At 43.7% G+C, this 16591-nt stretch overlaps 1 protein-coding gene across 3 annotated transcripts in view; it reads left to right on the top strand.

Moving 5' to 3' along the window:
* Positions 1-16591, top strand: part of LOC5571839 (zwei Ig domain protein zig-8) — a 372596-nt gene that overhangs the window by 316736 nt on the left and 39269 nt on the right. For all 3 annotated transcript variants that reach the window (XM_021841480.1, XM_021841482.1, XM_021841481.1), the window contains one exon: positions 10877-10974. In XM_021841480.1, the coding sequence (XP_021697172.1) occupies positions 10877-10974 (98 nt within the window). The remainder of the gene's footprint in view (positions 1-10876; positions 10975-16591) is intronic.

Consider the following 16591-nt stretch of genomic DNA (forward strand, 5'->3'; position numbering starts at 1 on the left):
ATCGAGGACGGCAGGATCGGTTTGCGGATACGAAGCCCGCTTGTGTAAATCAGTGCAAAAGTGCAAGATTGAACTTGCTACTGTGTGGGCGATTTACATCGCAAAAGCCGCAGTGAAAAATTGAACGGTGTACAGTGTTGATCGTCACGGCGGGTGGCGAAATTAAGTGCAAGTGAGGAAGAAAGTTTGCCTACCGCCGGTGAACAAAAGTCGGCGTGAAGAATTCGTGCCATTTTGGACGCGGTAAATCGCCATCGCCGGAGGAATTCGAGCGCAATCAGGAGGAACAAAGCTGCTAGTGATCGAGCGCCATCGAGGAAAGTGCTGCAGAAAATCGTCGGCGCCATCGGAGTTGCAGATTCAGGGAAGTACAGTGTAACGGTGGCTTGATGCATGTGGCCAACCGAAACAAGGCTGAGAATACATCAAGTAAATGCATGTGAGCTTTTTCCTTTGGCAAGGTGCATGAGTTGTGTCCGCTTTCTGTTGGTCTCGAAGTTCCGCTTGGGGCTGTTGGTTGCCTTTTTTCTGTGGTTGATCTCCCCTCGCTGCTGTCGTTGGGTTGTACAGTTCTAAATCTGTCTACTTTAAACGCGATCGTGGAACGTCGAGTAGATCTGTCACAGTGAAGGTGTACCGGTGATAGTGATTCGTGCTTGGTGATTTAATTTGATTTGACTAGTGCAGTGATGGCCAGTGATTTGCGTGCTTTGTTGAAGCGTGAACGCTTGCTTCAGCAAAAGGTGACAATCGTGGAGAAGTTTGTGGCCGTTTTCGACAAAGATCGTGATGAGTGTGAAGTTGAAGTGCGACTCAAGGGCTTGAACGAAGTGTATTTGGAGCTTTTCGTGCTACGTGAGAAGATAGAGCTGCTAATGGAAGACGAAGAGGAAGAAGAGGAGGATGAAGACGAGAGCGATCTGTTGAAGAAGGGTTCTTCTGGCAGAAAAGATGCGCACACCGGTGAGCAGGAAAACTTCCGTGTAGCCGAAGAATTTGAAAACCGCTACTGTAAGGTGAAATCGGCCCTGCTCAAACTGCTTCCACCCAATGATCCGGTCAGGCGCGACTGTGGAATACCAGCCGATCAAACCGCAGCGCATTCCAAGGTGAAGTTGCCCGAAATTAGTTTGCCCACGTTTAGTGGCAAATTAGGAGAATGGGTGATGTTTCGCGACACCTTCCGCAGCTTGATTCATCTGAACGGACAGTTGAACTCGATGGACAAATTCACCTACCTTCGGACGTCGCTTACGGGAGATGCTCTGAAGGAAATCAATACCATCGAGCTTTCGGCTGCCAATTACGAAGTTGCGTGGAAGGTTCTCCTGGAGCGCTACGAGAATAAGAAACTCATCGTCAAGGCGTATTTGGATACACTGTTTTCGCTGGAACCACTCAAGAAGGAGTCGTATGACGGACTGAATCATCTCGTCAGCGAGTTCGAGAAGAATTTGCAGATGCTGGACAAGGTAGGCGAGCAAACAGCCCAGTGGAGTACCATTCTCGCCTACATGCTTTGCGCCAGGATCGATACAGCGACGTTGCGTTTATGGGAAGCTCATCATAACTCCAAAGAAGTGCCGAAATATCAGGATTTGGTGACATTCCTGCGCAACCAGTGCGCAGTATTGCAGTCAATAGCTCCGTCGAAGTCTACCAGCTCCGATCAACGTCCGACGAAGTTTGCTGTGTGTCATGCTGTGGTGAAGATGTCCAACAAATGTCCATTTTGCGGCGAGTTTTGGCATTCTCCGTTCCATTGCACCAAGTTCCAGAAGATGAAGATCACGGAACGCAACGAAGCGGTGATGAGAAGCAAGCTGTGTCGAAACTGCCTGCATCCTGGTCATATCTCAAGAACATGCGATAAAGGTGTCTGCCACCACTGCCAGCAGAAACACCACACCATGCTCCACTTCAACCCGGTAAGATCCTCCGTTCCACCCGTGCAAACGCGAAGTCAAGAAGCCAGCCAACCCCAACGTCAACAACAGTCCAACCCACAGCAACCGAACCAACAAGCACACACTCAATCAAACAATGCACCTACACACACTGCCAACTCACAAATCAATAGGCCACAGCCTAGCACAAGTCAAGCCAGCACAAGCCACAACTACGTTGCACTACCCAAGACACCTACACACAACATCCTCTTGTCAACGGCACTTGTACGAGTTAAAGACCGTTTTGGAAATGTCCTGCTTGCTCGAGCTTTGTTGGATTCTTGCTCCCAACACTGTCTCATGACTAAGGAGTTCTCGAACAAGCTCAAATTTCGAGTTTCACCCACTTTTTTGTCCGTGCAAGGTATTGGGTCTGCACAAAGCGTATCCACCAAGCGAGTTAGTGCTGAAGTTTCTCCAAGGTCGCGAATGATTTCTCCGTTTGAAGAAGAGATGCAGTTTTTCGTCTTGCCAAAGCTGACTGTGTCGTTGCCCACTTCCAGTTTCAGCCCATCGGAATGGAGGCTGCCGGAAACAGAATTCTTGGCGGATCCAGACTTCCATGAATCCGGACCGGTGGACGTGATTATCGGAGCAGAACATTATTTGGATTTGCTGGCCGATGGACGACTGAAGGCGACGGAGAATGGACCGACTTTGCAGAATACCGTTTTTGGATGGATCGTCTCTGGTCGAGTGCCGGATTGCCCAATCAGCGGATCCCGTTCCATAGTCAACGTCTGCTCAACTGCGGAGCTCCAAGACCAGCTGACTAGATTCTGGGAAATTGAAACTTGTCGTTCCATCAGTACACATTCCGTGGAAGAATCTGCTTGCGAGGAGAACTTTGCGAAGACAACTGTACGCGACGATACGGGAAGATTCGTAGTTGCTCTGCCGAAGAAGGATTTCCTCATCGAAAAATTGGGTGAATCAAGATCTACTGCGATCAGACGGTTGAATAGTTTGGAACGAAGATTGTCAGCGGACTCCGAACTGCAGCACCAGTACTCCGAGTTCATCCAAGAATATCTGGACATGGGACACATGGTAGAAGTCACCGAGGACTGCGAGGGAGTTGCATACTATATGCCCCCATCACGCAGTCTTCAAGCCGGAGAGCACAACAACCAAACTTCGAGTGGTGTTTGATGCCTCCTGCAAAACCTCAACAGGAGTTTCGTTGAACGATGCGTTGATGGTCGGTCCCGTCGTACAAGACGAGTTGATCAATATTAATCTCCGATTCCGTCTCCATCGTTACGCCGTCGTTGCTGATGTTGCAAAGATGTATCGCATGATTGCAGTTTCCAAACATGATCGAAAGCTCCAGAGGATCGTGTGGAGAGGTAGCAGCGACGAAGAAATTCGAACGTTTGAGTTGACAACCGTCACATACGGTACTGCTTCAGCTCCGTATCTTGTCACGAGGTGCCTGAAACAATTGACGGAAGAAGGAGAGGAGTCCCATCCCATGGCAGCCGCCGTGCTAAGAGAAGACTTCTACGTCGACGATATGCTGTCCGGCGTGGACGAGATTGATGAAGGCAAGCAGTTCGTCGAAGAAATGGTGGATTTGATGCAATCCGGAGGTTTCACGCTGAGAAAGTGGAACTCCAATTGCGAAGAAATTCTGCGGCACGTTCCGGAGCATCTACACGACGATCGGACCATTCTCACGCTGGATTCAAGCGATTCTACTGTGAAGACACTAGGCCTACAGTGGGAACCACGTTTGGATGTCTATCGCTTCAGCACTCCGAAGTGGAATGAATCAGATGCAGTAACGAAGCGGACAGTTCTGTTCGATATCTCCCGTTTATTCGATCCCTTGGGATTGATCGGCCCAGTCATCGTTCAAGCAAAGTTGTTCGTTCAGGAACTCTGGAAACGGGAATGTAGCTGGGACAGTCCGTTGAGCGAAGATATGACAGAAAGATGGCTTGAAAATCGCAGAAATATGATCGGCTTGGACGGAATAAGGATTCCACGTTGGATTGGCGTTACAACTTCTCGGGAGTCTGTAGAACTGCATGGTTTCTGCGATGCATCCAGGAAGGCGTACGGTGCGTGCATCTATACTCGAACCGTCGCGGCAGACGGTACTGTAGACGTACGATTGCTGACAGCAAAGTCTCGAGTTGCTCCTCTCGAGAACCTCAAGAAGAAGAAAAAATCGCTTTCCACACCACGGCTTGAACTTTCCTCAGCGTTACTACTCGCACATCTCTACGAGAAGGTGATCGACAGCATCCACATGACCGTGGAGTCGCATTTTTGGACGGATTCCACGATTGTGAAGTACTGGCTATCGTCAGTTCCCTCCAGATGGAAGGAGTTCGTCAGCAACCGAGTATCGGAGATCCAGCACATCACCGTTGGCGGTACCTGGAATCACGTCCCTGGAATGGAAAAGAGGCAGATATCATTTCTCGGGGTATGGCACCCCCGCAGCTGCAGTACGAGTCTCTCTGGTGGCGTGGACCGCATTGGCTTCTCCAAGAACGAGCAAACTGGCCGATAGCTGAGCCAGATACAAGCGAACTGCATCCGTCGCTCTTGGAAGAAAAGGGAGTCATTTCTGCATTACTGCCCAGTACGGAACCTAGCGAAATTTTCGGTTTACGGTCTTCGCTGACAGAGCTTGTAAAGCTTGTAGCTTTCCTACAACGGTTCTGCTTCAATGCAAGGAGTGCGAATCGTGACCATCGCAAGCAAGGTCAACTAACGCTCGTCGAACGCGACGAGGCTCTTCGATTGCTAGTTCGCTTAGCACAGCAAGAATCCTTTCCGCAAGAGTATACCGAGCTGTCGCGTGGTCGGAGTGTTCAAGATTCCTCGCGAATCGCTTCGCTAAACCCAGAAATGGTGGACGGCATTATTTGCGTTGGCGGCCGGTTACGGAACGCCAAGGTTCCGTCGAGTAGGAAACATCCGTATATCATCGATCATCACCATCCATTAGCCATGCTTGTCATGACCGAGTATCATCGGGATCTGTTCCATGCGGGACAGCAACTACTAGTTTCGACCGTTCGTGGCAAGTTCTGGCCGACAAACGCCCGAAATCTAGCTCGAAAGGTGATCCATGATTGTGTACGCTGCTTCCGTGTCAAGCCGAAGATTCACGAGCAATTGATGGCCGATCTACCATCGGAGAGAGTTACGCCTTGTAGTCCCTTCCAACGCGTCGGCATCGATCTTTGTGGACCGTTTCAAGTCAAATACCCCCAGCGTTCTGCCCGTCCCGTGAAATGTTTTCGTCGTTTTCGTTTGCCTGGTAACGAAGGCAGTCCACCTGGAGTTAGTGGCTGACCAAACATCGCAGGCATTCCTGGCTTCCCTCAGACGGTTCTCGTCTAGACGTGGAAAACCATCGCTAATCATGTGCGACAACGGCAGAAATTTCGTCGGAGCTAAACGCGAGATGGCAGAATTACGGCAGCTTTTCATCAACCAACAGTTCCAGAACGCCGTGGTCCAAGAATCGTCGAAAGACCACACTGAGTTCCGCTTCATACTAGCCCGCTCCCCAAGTTTTGGAGGATTGTGGGAAAGCGCTGTAAAATCGTTCAAAACGTTGCTGAAACGAACGATAGGTTCAAGGACGTTACAGTACGACGAGTTCCAGACGCTGCTCACGCAGATCGAGGCAGTTTTGAATTCTCGCCCGCTCACACCAGTCAGCAACGATCCCAGTGATTACGAGGCACTAACACCGGGCCATTTTCTCATCCAACGTCCGTTGGCAGCGATTCCGGAGCCGAACCTTGATGGTCTACCGGAAAACCGTTTGTCTGCATGGCAAACCGTGCAGCACTTTGTGCAACTTTTGTGGAGGAAATGGTCGACCGAATATTTGTCCAACCTGCATAACCGCACGAAGTGGACCAAGAAGCGTGACAACGTGAAGATAGGAACGATGGTGGTATTGAGGGAGGAGAATCAGCCACCGTTGAGTTGGCTTCTGGGTCGGATAACCGAAGTACACACTGGAGCAGACGGAAACATTCGGGTAGTGACAGTCCGAACGAAGGATGGCAGCTACAAACGAGCAATCTCGAAGATCTGCATCCTTCCAATCAGCGACAATATGCAATCCGCATCAGGGGAGAACTAGGACTCCTCCACCGGCGGAGGTCGAAAGACCTCCGCAGACCAGTTAAGTTAAGTATTGTTTGGAATTTCAAAAAGTTAATCGGCTCATTTTTCATTCGTAGCCACATTCCGTCCTCGTTTCAAGCCCAAGAAACGATGGAAGTCACTATTCGATCCGGTCTCTCCAATTATCGAGGTAATCTGTTTTGTTCTGGTGGTGGTACGTTCTGCATGAACGGTGCATGAAGCAGTCGTGCTGAACTTAGTTCGGCAATATTATTTTGTTCCGTGAAGTCAGTCATCTTGGCAGTCGTAGACTGCACAATTCGAAACCCTGCTGACCACAATCACACGCTTGGCTATTTGAGGTACGAGTGTGCGAACTCGCAACGGAGGTAGAAGAGCGCTATTCGTCCTCCCGGAATCAACGAAGAGGTCGTCAACGAGTATGGCCAACTCGAATAACGGTCTCGCATCGGAAATGGTTCCACCAGCACATTTGTAGTTTGCTAGCAAGTACCGACGATCGCCACTGTGACGTGTAGAGGTATCATCAGCGCCTGGAGGCGCCGCGGAGGCCAGGAGGCCTCCGTTCCAGGCAAGTCTTTGTTTTGTCCAGTAATTCAGTTTAAAAAGCACTCGTTCATATGATTGATAGATCCACCGCGGCGAGGCGAGGAAGCCTCGTCTTACCGATGACCAATCACCACCGACGAGAACAAGTCACCCAGTCAAGCAAGTCAGAAGTCCAACCGCACGTGTTTATCCACCAAGAGTCGAAGAGCAGCAGATCCGTCAGCCTAGATGGAAGAAGAAGTCAAGTCCGCAGCAGCAAGGATCGTCCAGAATCCAGATCGAAGTCCAGCAACCATCCGAAATCGTCCGAAGTAGCAGCAACACAATACGTCCAGCACCAGTAGCAGTAGGAGTACGGTCAACCCGGCGACCGAGAGTGTAAATAGTAAATTAAGAGTAAAAAGTGAATTCAACAAAGTAGTAAAGAGTAGATAGAAGTTAGTATGGAGAAGGTAGTTGTTTGAAATCGCCGAGATTTCAAGGCGGCCGGCATGGCTACGCGAGGGTTAATTGAGAGCAATGAGAAGTAGTAAACATGTTCCACAGGTAGCAATACTGTTGATCCCTGTCTGTCATACGCTTTTAAGCTACCCCATTCGTTACGAGACAGCACATAATATGAGATGCGAGAGGAGTCTTTTGGGAGCAGTTGATCTCTCAGCAGCCAGCTGATCGTGTACATAAGAGAATAAAGTTAGTTACATTGAGACCGCCGGGAAATATAGTCCTCGTCCGTTCAGTCCGCAATAAAGTTGTTTTTATCCGCGAATAGTAGTGTTAATTAATTGCCGGAATAAAGTGATTTCTACGGAGTGAAATTGTGACTAGTTTCTACGGTATCCGAAATCGATCCGTTTCCCGCGCGCGCAAACAACACGCTATTCTTATATTCAGCTGCTTTCACTTCTCAGTAGGAATTTTGTTTGACCATTAGACACCCAAAGTTAATCGGACGGTAATTTACAACTGAATCAGTGGGAACGCTGCAAAACTCGTCGCCAATGTAGTATTCTATGAAAAGAGGTCTTCACATACTGGGTGCACAAACAAGAATGACATTTATTCTCCCAATCTAAGACTAGCCTACTTTACATGATTTGACCAATATCAGCCTACTACAGAGTCCATTACCGTTTTCAAAAATATCATGTCACGTCTAGTTTACGAGGTATTGACTGTTGAAAATGCAAAATTTTACTTCTTCAGCCAACTTGCATGCAAGTTTTTCAGCTTGTACGGCAATATATTTGCTTAATTTGTCTCATAATTCAAACTTCATGTATGAAAAAATGATTATCAACAAAGTTCATAATATTTTCGATGGTAAAATGTTATTTTTGGTGGTTCAGAAAATAATTGTATTTTGCCATATAAGAAAAACGAAGAATTTCATATGAAGACTGCAAGCATGTTGAAAAAAATTGAATTAATTAAATTTTATCGTTAAAAATCAACTAAATTGTATTCAAATTGAAAGTTCAAGTCCTATTCAGCATGTTTGATAGATTATATCACAAAAAAATTGATAAATCATACTTTAAATTTCATGCAAACATCAAAAAAACCAGTATTTTATACAACTTTGGTACCTGTAGCTAAAAATTGTGACGTGCTGAAACATTTCTGAGAAAAGCATCAGATTCAGCGACCCAAAATCTACTAGAGACACATGATTTGATCCTTGAGACACGCAAAAATGTCATTTATGTTACGCTGTGCAGTCTAGCCAAATTGTGCAATATTATTTAATGATGAAGGCCCCTTTTTATGAAATGTCTGATTATTAAAAGTAAACTGTATAGACAAAATTGATTTGCTTATTGAACGTCATTCAATTCTGAGATGATTTTGACCTTCACTTGTTCAGTTTTGTTTGGAAATGACACGCTAAAAAAATTGATTTCAGATAAGTAAATTTTTTAGTTCAAAAACCCTAGTTCCCTTCAAAGTGTCCACCTCGCGATGTATGGACAGTTGGTAGTTAACATTATTATCTATTTGAGTCTTTTTTTTAAATCAATTTGGAATTTTGAAAATCATACTATTTTTGTTTAGGCTCCAAAAGTTTTTTTTTTGCAAAAAATAATCACAAATCATGGAACACTCTTTTGTTTCTTAATTGCGGGTAAAAAAAGTTCGGCCCTTTCCAAATGATAGTCCAGATAAATTTAGGAATTATTCGATACACAAAGAGGCTTATATTGTCCAGCAGCTCGAAAAACGATTTCGCGAAAAATGGGTCTTCAACCACAAGCGATATGTGTCACTACTTGTTTTAAAATATAAAACATGCAGCAATTGAATTATAAATCGCCGTTAGAAAAAATAAAAAAAAACTGATCAATGTTACCCCAAATTACGATACTTTCTAGTACGTCCAAATTTCTTCTTTGTTTTTATGGTATAGACTAAGGTGGGGCAAACGTTCGACCTCAGTGGTATAATCAAAGTTTTCAGGAAAACAATAGCAGTTGAAACAAAACAAATACAATACAGTGAACCCTCAACATATTGGCTAAAATTTTGCTGAATAAACTAATGTCAAAATATTTATCCATTTTTAGTTATAACAGTTTCAAAATTGATTGTCTTGAACGAACTTTTGCCCCACCGGTGGGACAAGAGTTCGAATCTAGCGTGGCGCAAAAGTTCGCTGGCTAAAACACAAAACATCGATACTCTTATGACAGGCATACTTTATACCAGCCGTAAACTTATGTTTGCCAAAAAATACACACTAAATTTTCATCAAAAAAATTGCACAAAACAGGATTTATTGTAATATACTCAAAAATAGTAAGTAGATGAAAAAACCGAATTTAGTACTATACCATTTAATTCCACTAGAGTTTGTATCCTTTGACAGATACGCGTATTTCGACCTCAACTGTAAGGCCGTCTTCAGTGTCGTGTACTAGACTCGACTTGTCGAGTCTAGTACACGACACTGAAGACGGCCTTACAGTTGAGGTCGAAATACGCGTATCTGTCAAAGGATACAAACTCTAGTGGAATTAAATGGTATAGTACTAAATTCGGTTTTTTCATCTACTTATAGGTATTCTACTAAACAGCTCGAAGATTTATTATCAAAAATAGTAGTTTTTTGCAAAACTAAGTGGAAATGTAAAATTTTGGTGACATTTTTCGCACGATCAAGCAAATTTAGCTAATTTTGACGATAATGTGTGAATTTTAGGCCATTTGCAAATTTTTCCGTGAATTTTTACATGGGTCGAACTTTTGCCCCGCTGATTCGAACTTTTGCCCCACTATGGACCAAAAACTGTTTCCATGCATTTATGCAAAAACAAATACACCTCAAAGCATTCTTATGATAGCCCTAGAAACGCCCTGACATAAAATATTGAAAAAGATTTTATCTTCATTTGATTCCATGCAATGAAAGTTTGATAGAAAATTACAATATTCACGTCAAAAAACAACAAATAGCCATAACTTTTCCAAATCTCAATCAATTTTTATGATATTTGGAATGAAAATCTCTTACTTAAATAGAATTCGAACCACCATGAAATTTATAAGTTTTGTTTTGAATTGAGCTAGAAATCTTGAAAAGAAACTCTTGCTCCACTCGAACTTTTGCCCCACTTTACTCTACGACTTTATTTAACTAGCGATTGTCTTAAGGCTGTGGTTCAAAATCAAAATGAAAAGATAAATTTTCTCCGTTATAAATGAAAAATCGAAATAATTAAAAACATAGCCTCATCGAAACAGTTTCGTCTTAAAGCCGCTATCTATTGCGATAAAGCAACTTGCACCATTTCAAGAGTGGGTGTACGTACACCAAACAACTACTATTTGAGTGCACACTTCCTTCCTTCGTTATTTGCTGGGGACTGCAAAAATTGTCTGTCGTCCGTATGCAAAGCGCGTTCAACACCCCGACTTGGTTTCGCATTCAAATTGTTCTTATACATATCTCCGACATCCACTACGACGCTTTCTAATGTTCTTCTTTTTCTTCTCTCTTTGCGGATGCTTCTTGGTTTACCCCTGCTCGTGCATACATCACCGACCTCGGCTGTAATTTTCCGAAATGGTATTGTTTTACATCGTGTACCGCTGGTGGCATCCGGATATCCGCCCCCATCCGGGAATGGAAATTTGTGCCTGGATATAACGCAAATAATGATAATAATAATAACGGCTCCAACTCCGGACTTTGGCGCCCTTCTGCCCTGGGGATGCTGCTGCTCCTGATCCTGAACCCGTGCACCGAAAACCAGGTTAAAGATAAGACGTGCGGTGCAGAGTGACACCGGCAACTATACGTGTGTGCCGACGATGGCCAAATCATCCAGTGTGTATGCACATGTAATTAGTGGTAAGTTATCTATCCTAGATTTTAATTAACAAACAATATTTATGGTCACCGACGGTCTCTGGAAAGCAGTGCCGTATTTGGGCTACGGAGGGCCCGGGTCAGATTGTTTGAAGGGGACCCTCGACGCATACTAAGTCTGAAACGATAAGCGTAGGAAAATTTAGTAGAGTAATAGTTCAAACCTATTAATACAGAATTATGAAAATCTGGCACACAAATAGAAAAGTGCAGTGGAATACGAAAACATCGAATTTTCGGTGGAATTACAAATCCATTTTATCAAAAAGGAACCCTTCTCAAGACCATTCCAGGCAATAAAGCACATATAATTTGACGGTATCTTTCCTAAAAGCCGTTACAGTTGTCTATACATTATTCCGAAAAGAGCTTTAAAGATTATGATGTTACCTAAATGGTTTTCATTCAAGAATAGAAGGATTTGTATTGAAACTGATAGATTCAATAAAATCGCTTTGAATTTACTATTAATCATAGTTTAAAAAATCTCACGAATTGGACACTGTGTCGAAATCGGATGAAAATTTTTAAATAATTCACTGAATTGTGTTTCAGTTTTTATCAATACTCATCAGGCTCCTTGATCGGGGGACTTGGGGCCTCGGAGCGGACCTGCTGGGAAGGATTTTGGTTTTGCACAGTACCTATTCGGCCACAAGTCACACAAGAAATGGGCACCTACGGAGTGCTTTCGGGTGTTTGGTTCGTTATGCGGGTGGGTCCTTCCGAGAACTTGTGCTTGCTCTGCTGCCGGAATGAACTTCCTCTTATCTTCTTGTGCATAGGTTGGTTCTCGGTTCTCGGTAGGTACTGCTGTGGTGCGTCGTTTAAGAAACTGTGCAGCTGCTATATAGATCTATTATTCCAGCTTTCTTTTTTGGGTCGAAGTACGAAGGAAGTGCATTCAGGAAACGTAATTGTTTTTTCGATCGATAACCGGAACGAAAATTGAATCCACATTTTAATATACACAGGGGAAATTAGAGACTGGTGGAGTGGCAGGAAGGGATGATGTTTTATCATTAGCTCGTTGAAATATTTCATCTAGATTAGTTTTAAGTAATTGATTTACCGGTCGATACAATCGGTCGTAATTCATATAGTGGTCAACTTGAAAATTTACTATTTTTTTACTATTTGAAACCGATTGTTTGTCATGATCGAAGTTGGATATAAAATGGTAAACATAAATTCCACACAAGTGCCTTCCAGATTTTTGGTTTATTTTTCTGAATTCCTTTATAAGTATCATTCCAAACATTACACGATTTTTTTTTAACATTATTAATAATTTTTCGAATTTTTCCAATGTTTCAATATAAGATACAATACAATGTAGCTCATTGGTACTATACCAAATAATGAGCTTCAAAATCATTTTTCAAAATTTTATTTTGAATTCTCTGCAGAGTTTTCTTCTTGGTATTGCAACAGCTGGTACATACATATAACATGACTGGCCTGAAAATTTGTTTGAAGATCAAAAGCTTTTTCTCAACACAAAGTTTCGATTTTCTGTTAATAAGTCGATACAGATATTTCGAGAAACGAGTAGGGATCACCGTGCTCAATTTCTAGGTTTGTATGGATTGAGACATATTGAAGCGCCACCGTTTTCTCTGAAGTAGACGATCAGTTGGATTAATCGAAACTTGGTGATACATTTTCTCAATATCCACAATGTTTAAGAGAGAACCGTTGAGCGAATAGCCAGAGCTGGTCTTCGCAAACCCGTCGAACACCACTCTCGCCTTGGTTGTGGTGCTTGATTCTTTCATGACAGGGTGGTGTGGAAGATAACAAGCTTTCGAACTCGCATCCTCATCTTCCTGAACAGGATACATATGACCCAGAGTGGCATAACCCCAGATAAAATCGTGATATTGGGTCCTCACGTTGGCATTTTCCGATAATCTCAGCTTCAGCCACTCCGGCCTGCGAATTGCAGACGGTTTTGATGCTCCTATCATTTGACCATACTTGCGGTTTTTTGGCATCCGAACGACGTATCAACCGGATGGGTCGCGGCAAACCGTTTCTTGATCAATGTTCTCGCAATGCTGCTCATCGACGGAGTAATTCTAGCCTTGAAAAGCGCATCGAGGCAAAAATCGCTCCAGCTGCAGAGCACAACCGTTGTCAAGAGCGCGCTAGTGTTGGACTGCTTGGAAAATGAATCAACGATACATATCTGGGTAGTGGCAAAAACGGTTACCACACTGGAAAGTCCAAAAGGCTACCACACTGGAAGTTATCCATTACAGACGATCCTGAGTTGATCATCGAATGATGTCGTTGTACTTCGAACGACAATTGCGAGCAACGTGGTCACTGCGGAAACAGTTACTACAGAGATTCTTGTCTGGTACCTCCTTCATATGCCCTTTCGCGTCCAGCCCATTGAACACGGAGCAGTCAAAAGCGAGTCGCAAGCAGGTCAGATCGGGAAGGACTTCGCTGGGGCTTCAGTTGACGCATTCGCGTGCTTATTTTGCGCTGCGTGTGAGGTGAGACGAGTCGAATGAGGTGACAATTGTCGACACGCTCCCATTTGATTAACATTAGTCGTCTCACGTCATCCGAGGTGAGAGCGACTCGTCTCGACTCACACGCCGCGCAGAATAAGCACATCTAGCTCAATCGTGGCGGATTGTGCTTCTTCTGGGCGGGGATTGGGCTAGTTGACTTGGAAAATGAATGCTGAGAACGGTTGATCGAAATATTTTCCAATACACGGGCTCGCTTGTCATGGTATAACATGGCTGAGCTTCCATCGCAATGAATTCTCCCAGGCAGTGAGAAAAACTGTCGTCCAACTTGTCCTCCAGCAATTCGATTAAGATGGAACATAACTGGTCGACGGGCTCGCTCAGTTCTTCGAGGACCTTGGTATGACGTTGAAACTCATCCACAATCCGATGCAGGGCATCAACGTTGTTATTCGCAATCTTCGGAGATATTTCAGCAGGGCTGTAATATGCTTCTTCCGGAGGATAGCCTTGTTAGAGTAGCAATTGACAAGCGTAGTTCAAGCAACGGATTAATTTTTCGCCGTAATCGTGATGGACTGAATCAGGGTGGCAGCTTCACCCTTCAAGGCCGCCCGAAGATAGTGGAATTTCTGGATGAGGGAGATCTCCGTCGACGAACAGATTATCGACACGAACGTAACGTGGAACGTGAGCCAGTTATTGAAGCCTCCGTCGCATTCTGGCGGTGAAATCGTCGGCAGCTTCTTCACATTGGCGAGAGTAGATGGGCCAGCGGGTGCAACAGAGGATGAAGCAGAAGCAGCCTCAATCGGAGCCGGCATTTTCGATACTAAACTGGGTTTTACGCGGATCCCTTTCACGTAATTACAGGTTTTTCTGTACAAACTTCTGGGTATCGTCCATTTTCTCGTACTATTCTTGGATCATTTCGTAGGCGCTCCACACCTTTTCAAGGCAGTCCATACGATGTACAATTTCATATTGATGTTGATCGGGAACGTAGCCTTCGAGAAACTTGTCTCATCATCCACCATAGCTGCTGTTCTCTCTCAACACTGCAGAGCTTAAACGGACAGAGAGGACACAGGAAGTATCGCAAAGCGGAGGATTGACTAATTGGAATGGTACTCGCCTGGTACCTCAAATCTCAGGAGGCCTTGTATTGAATATAGAATGGATTATCTAAGGCAATCGATTGTTGTAGTTTTCGGATGAAAACGGGCTGAAAATCCGGATGGCACTGCACACGAAGATTGGGTTTGGTTCCGATGAACTAAATCGGTCGAAAAAAGATCCAGAAGTACCGCAACAACGGCAATAAATTGATTGAAAAGGTACTCATTTGGTACCTCCAATCTCAGAAGGCCTTGAACAAATCAATTGAGTGTCAATCACCCTAGACCGCGTTCGAATATCCTCGCAGTAACGAAGTTGAGGTTATGTACAGAGCAAAGCGTTTTCCGGGACGGGAACCAGGTTCATGGCACCAAAAATAATGGGTAACGGGCGATTCACCAGGTAAGTAGACGGGGCGGAGTTCTCTAGCCTTCCTATTTGCGGGTTTTCCGACGAGCAGCTGTTCTCCGACCTGTATAAACTTACATTACTAATAAAGTGTTTCAAACTGACTGCTAACTCGTCGAATTCACTGACTGTAGGAAACTTAATTGAAGGCTGTAAAGAGAAATTCTACTTGAATACTGTGTCCGATATAAAGCAATAAATTCTTACATTCTCACCTGAGAGAGAGGAGACAGCTGGCTTAGATTGGGAGCTCCCAAAAGTCAAGGGAACCTGCCATCAACTATCACTGGAAAACCGCACATTCGAAGGGCAGAGCATGAAAAACCGTCAAAATTTGACCACAATAAAACTGGATGTGATTCAAGAAAATTCAGGTTGTTTTCCTGTTCTATCGCATATAAAATCGTTAAATATTTCAAAATTGCCGATTGGACTCAATTTTTTTAATTTTATGATCTTTTTGATAACAAATGTGATATGAAAATGGTTTTGACCCAGTTTGTGCTCTCCATTGTGCACAATCCAAACATGAGAAGAAGAAATCAAAGAAACCAAGAAAACAAGCCAGTTGTCAGTGAACTGTCTTCTCTCTCTCAGATTCTCACTGACTGAGCAAACTGTACAATGGAGTCCTAAAATGTTCAATGAAATCTTGTTTTTATTTAATAACACAAAAGAGCATGTTACTTTAGCAATTATTCCCGCTCAAATAACGGCTATATCATATTAAAACATTGATTTAAAAATTGGATCTATAAATGCACCTTGTCACTTGAAATCATGTTTGACGTTCGCTTAGTCGACAAAAAAAACACAGGGGTTTTAGTTTTAACACTGGGGTTGTTCCTATCTGACATTTTGGAAGGAACACGGAAAACAAAATACACCCAAAATTTGAGTTTAAGCCTAGAGGTGCGCCAAAATAAAAAAAATATAAAAAATGTTTTTGTACTTAAACAAACGAAAAATATAAAAAAATTGAGTAAACATGTATTTTTGCCCTAAACTAAAGCGCTTGGCACTAAAATTGGGACAGGGCTTTAGGACCCAGTTCAGAGAAAAGAAAATAATACCTGTTTCGCTCACAACTCGATCAAATCAAGCTTGTGCTAGAATAAGGCCGTAAGCTGCATGATCGATTTCTCTTCATCGATCCTCTCTTCTGTCAATAAAAGTGACAAGATGCGGGTTTTTTTTTTAGCATTTTTCCACTTCAGTACGCTAGGCAGCGATGCAATCTTGCGTCCTGAGGTCAAAAAATGACAAATTTGTGTCTTGTCACCTTCATTAACGAAAGAGAGGATCGATGAAGAGAAATCGATGATGCGACTTACGCTGGCACACGCTTGAAATGCGGTTTGAGCCTGAACTAGCGTTGGGCGATTTTGAATCGATGTTCCGAACATCGATGTTTGCTTTCCAATTGATCGATTTTTTGAATCGATGTTTGGAACACCTTAAATCGGATGAATCGATTCTCTTCATTCGATTCTTTGATTCGATTCATTTTGTTGAAATCGTTAAATATTTCTTATTGAGTTTGTGGAAAAGAAACAATATTTTGAACTAATCTTGAAGTAGTA

This window comes from Aedes aegypti, chromosome 2 (genome assembly GCF_002204515.2).
Source record: "Aedes aegypti strain LVP_AGWG chromosome 2, AaegL5.0 Primary Assembly, whole genome shotgun sequence".
In the NCBI taxonomy this organism is placed as follows: Eukaryota; Metazoa; Arthropoda; class Insecta; order Diptera; family Culicidae; genus Aedes; species Aedes aegypti.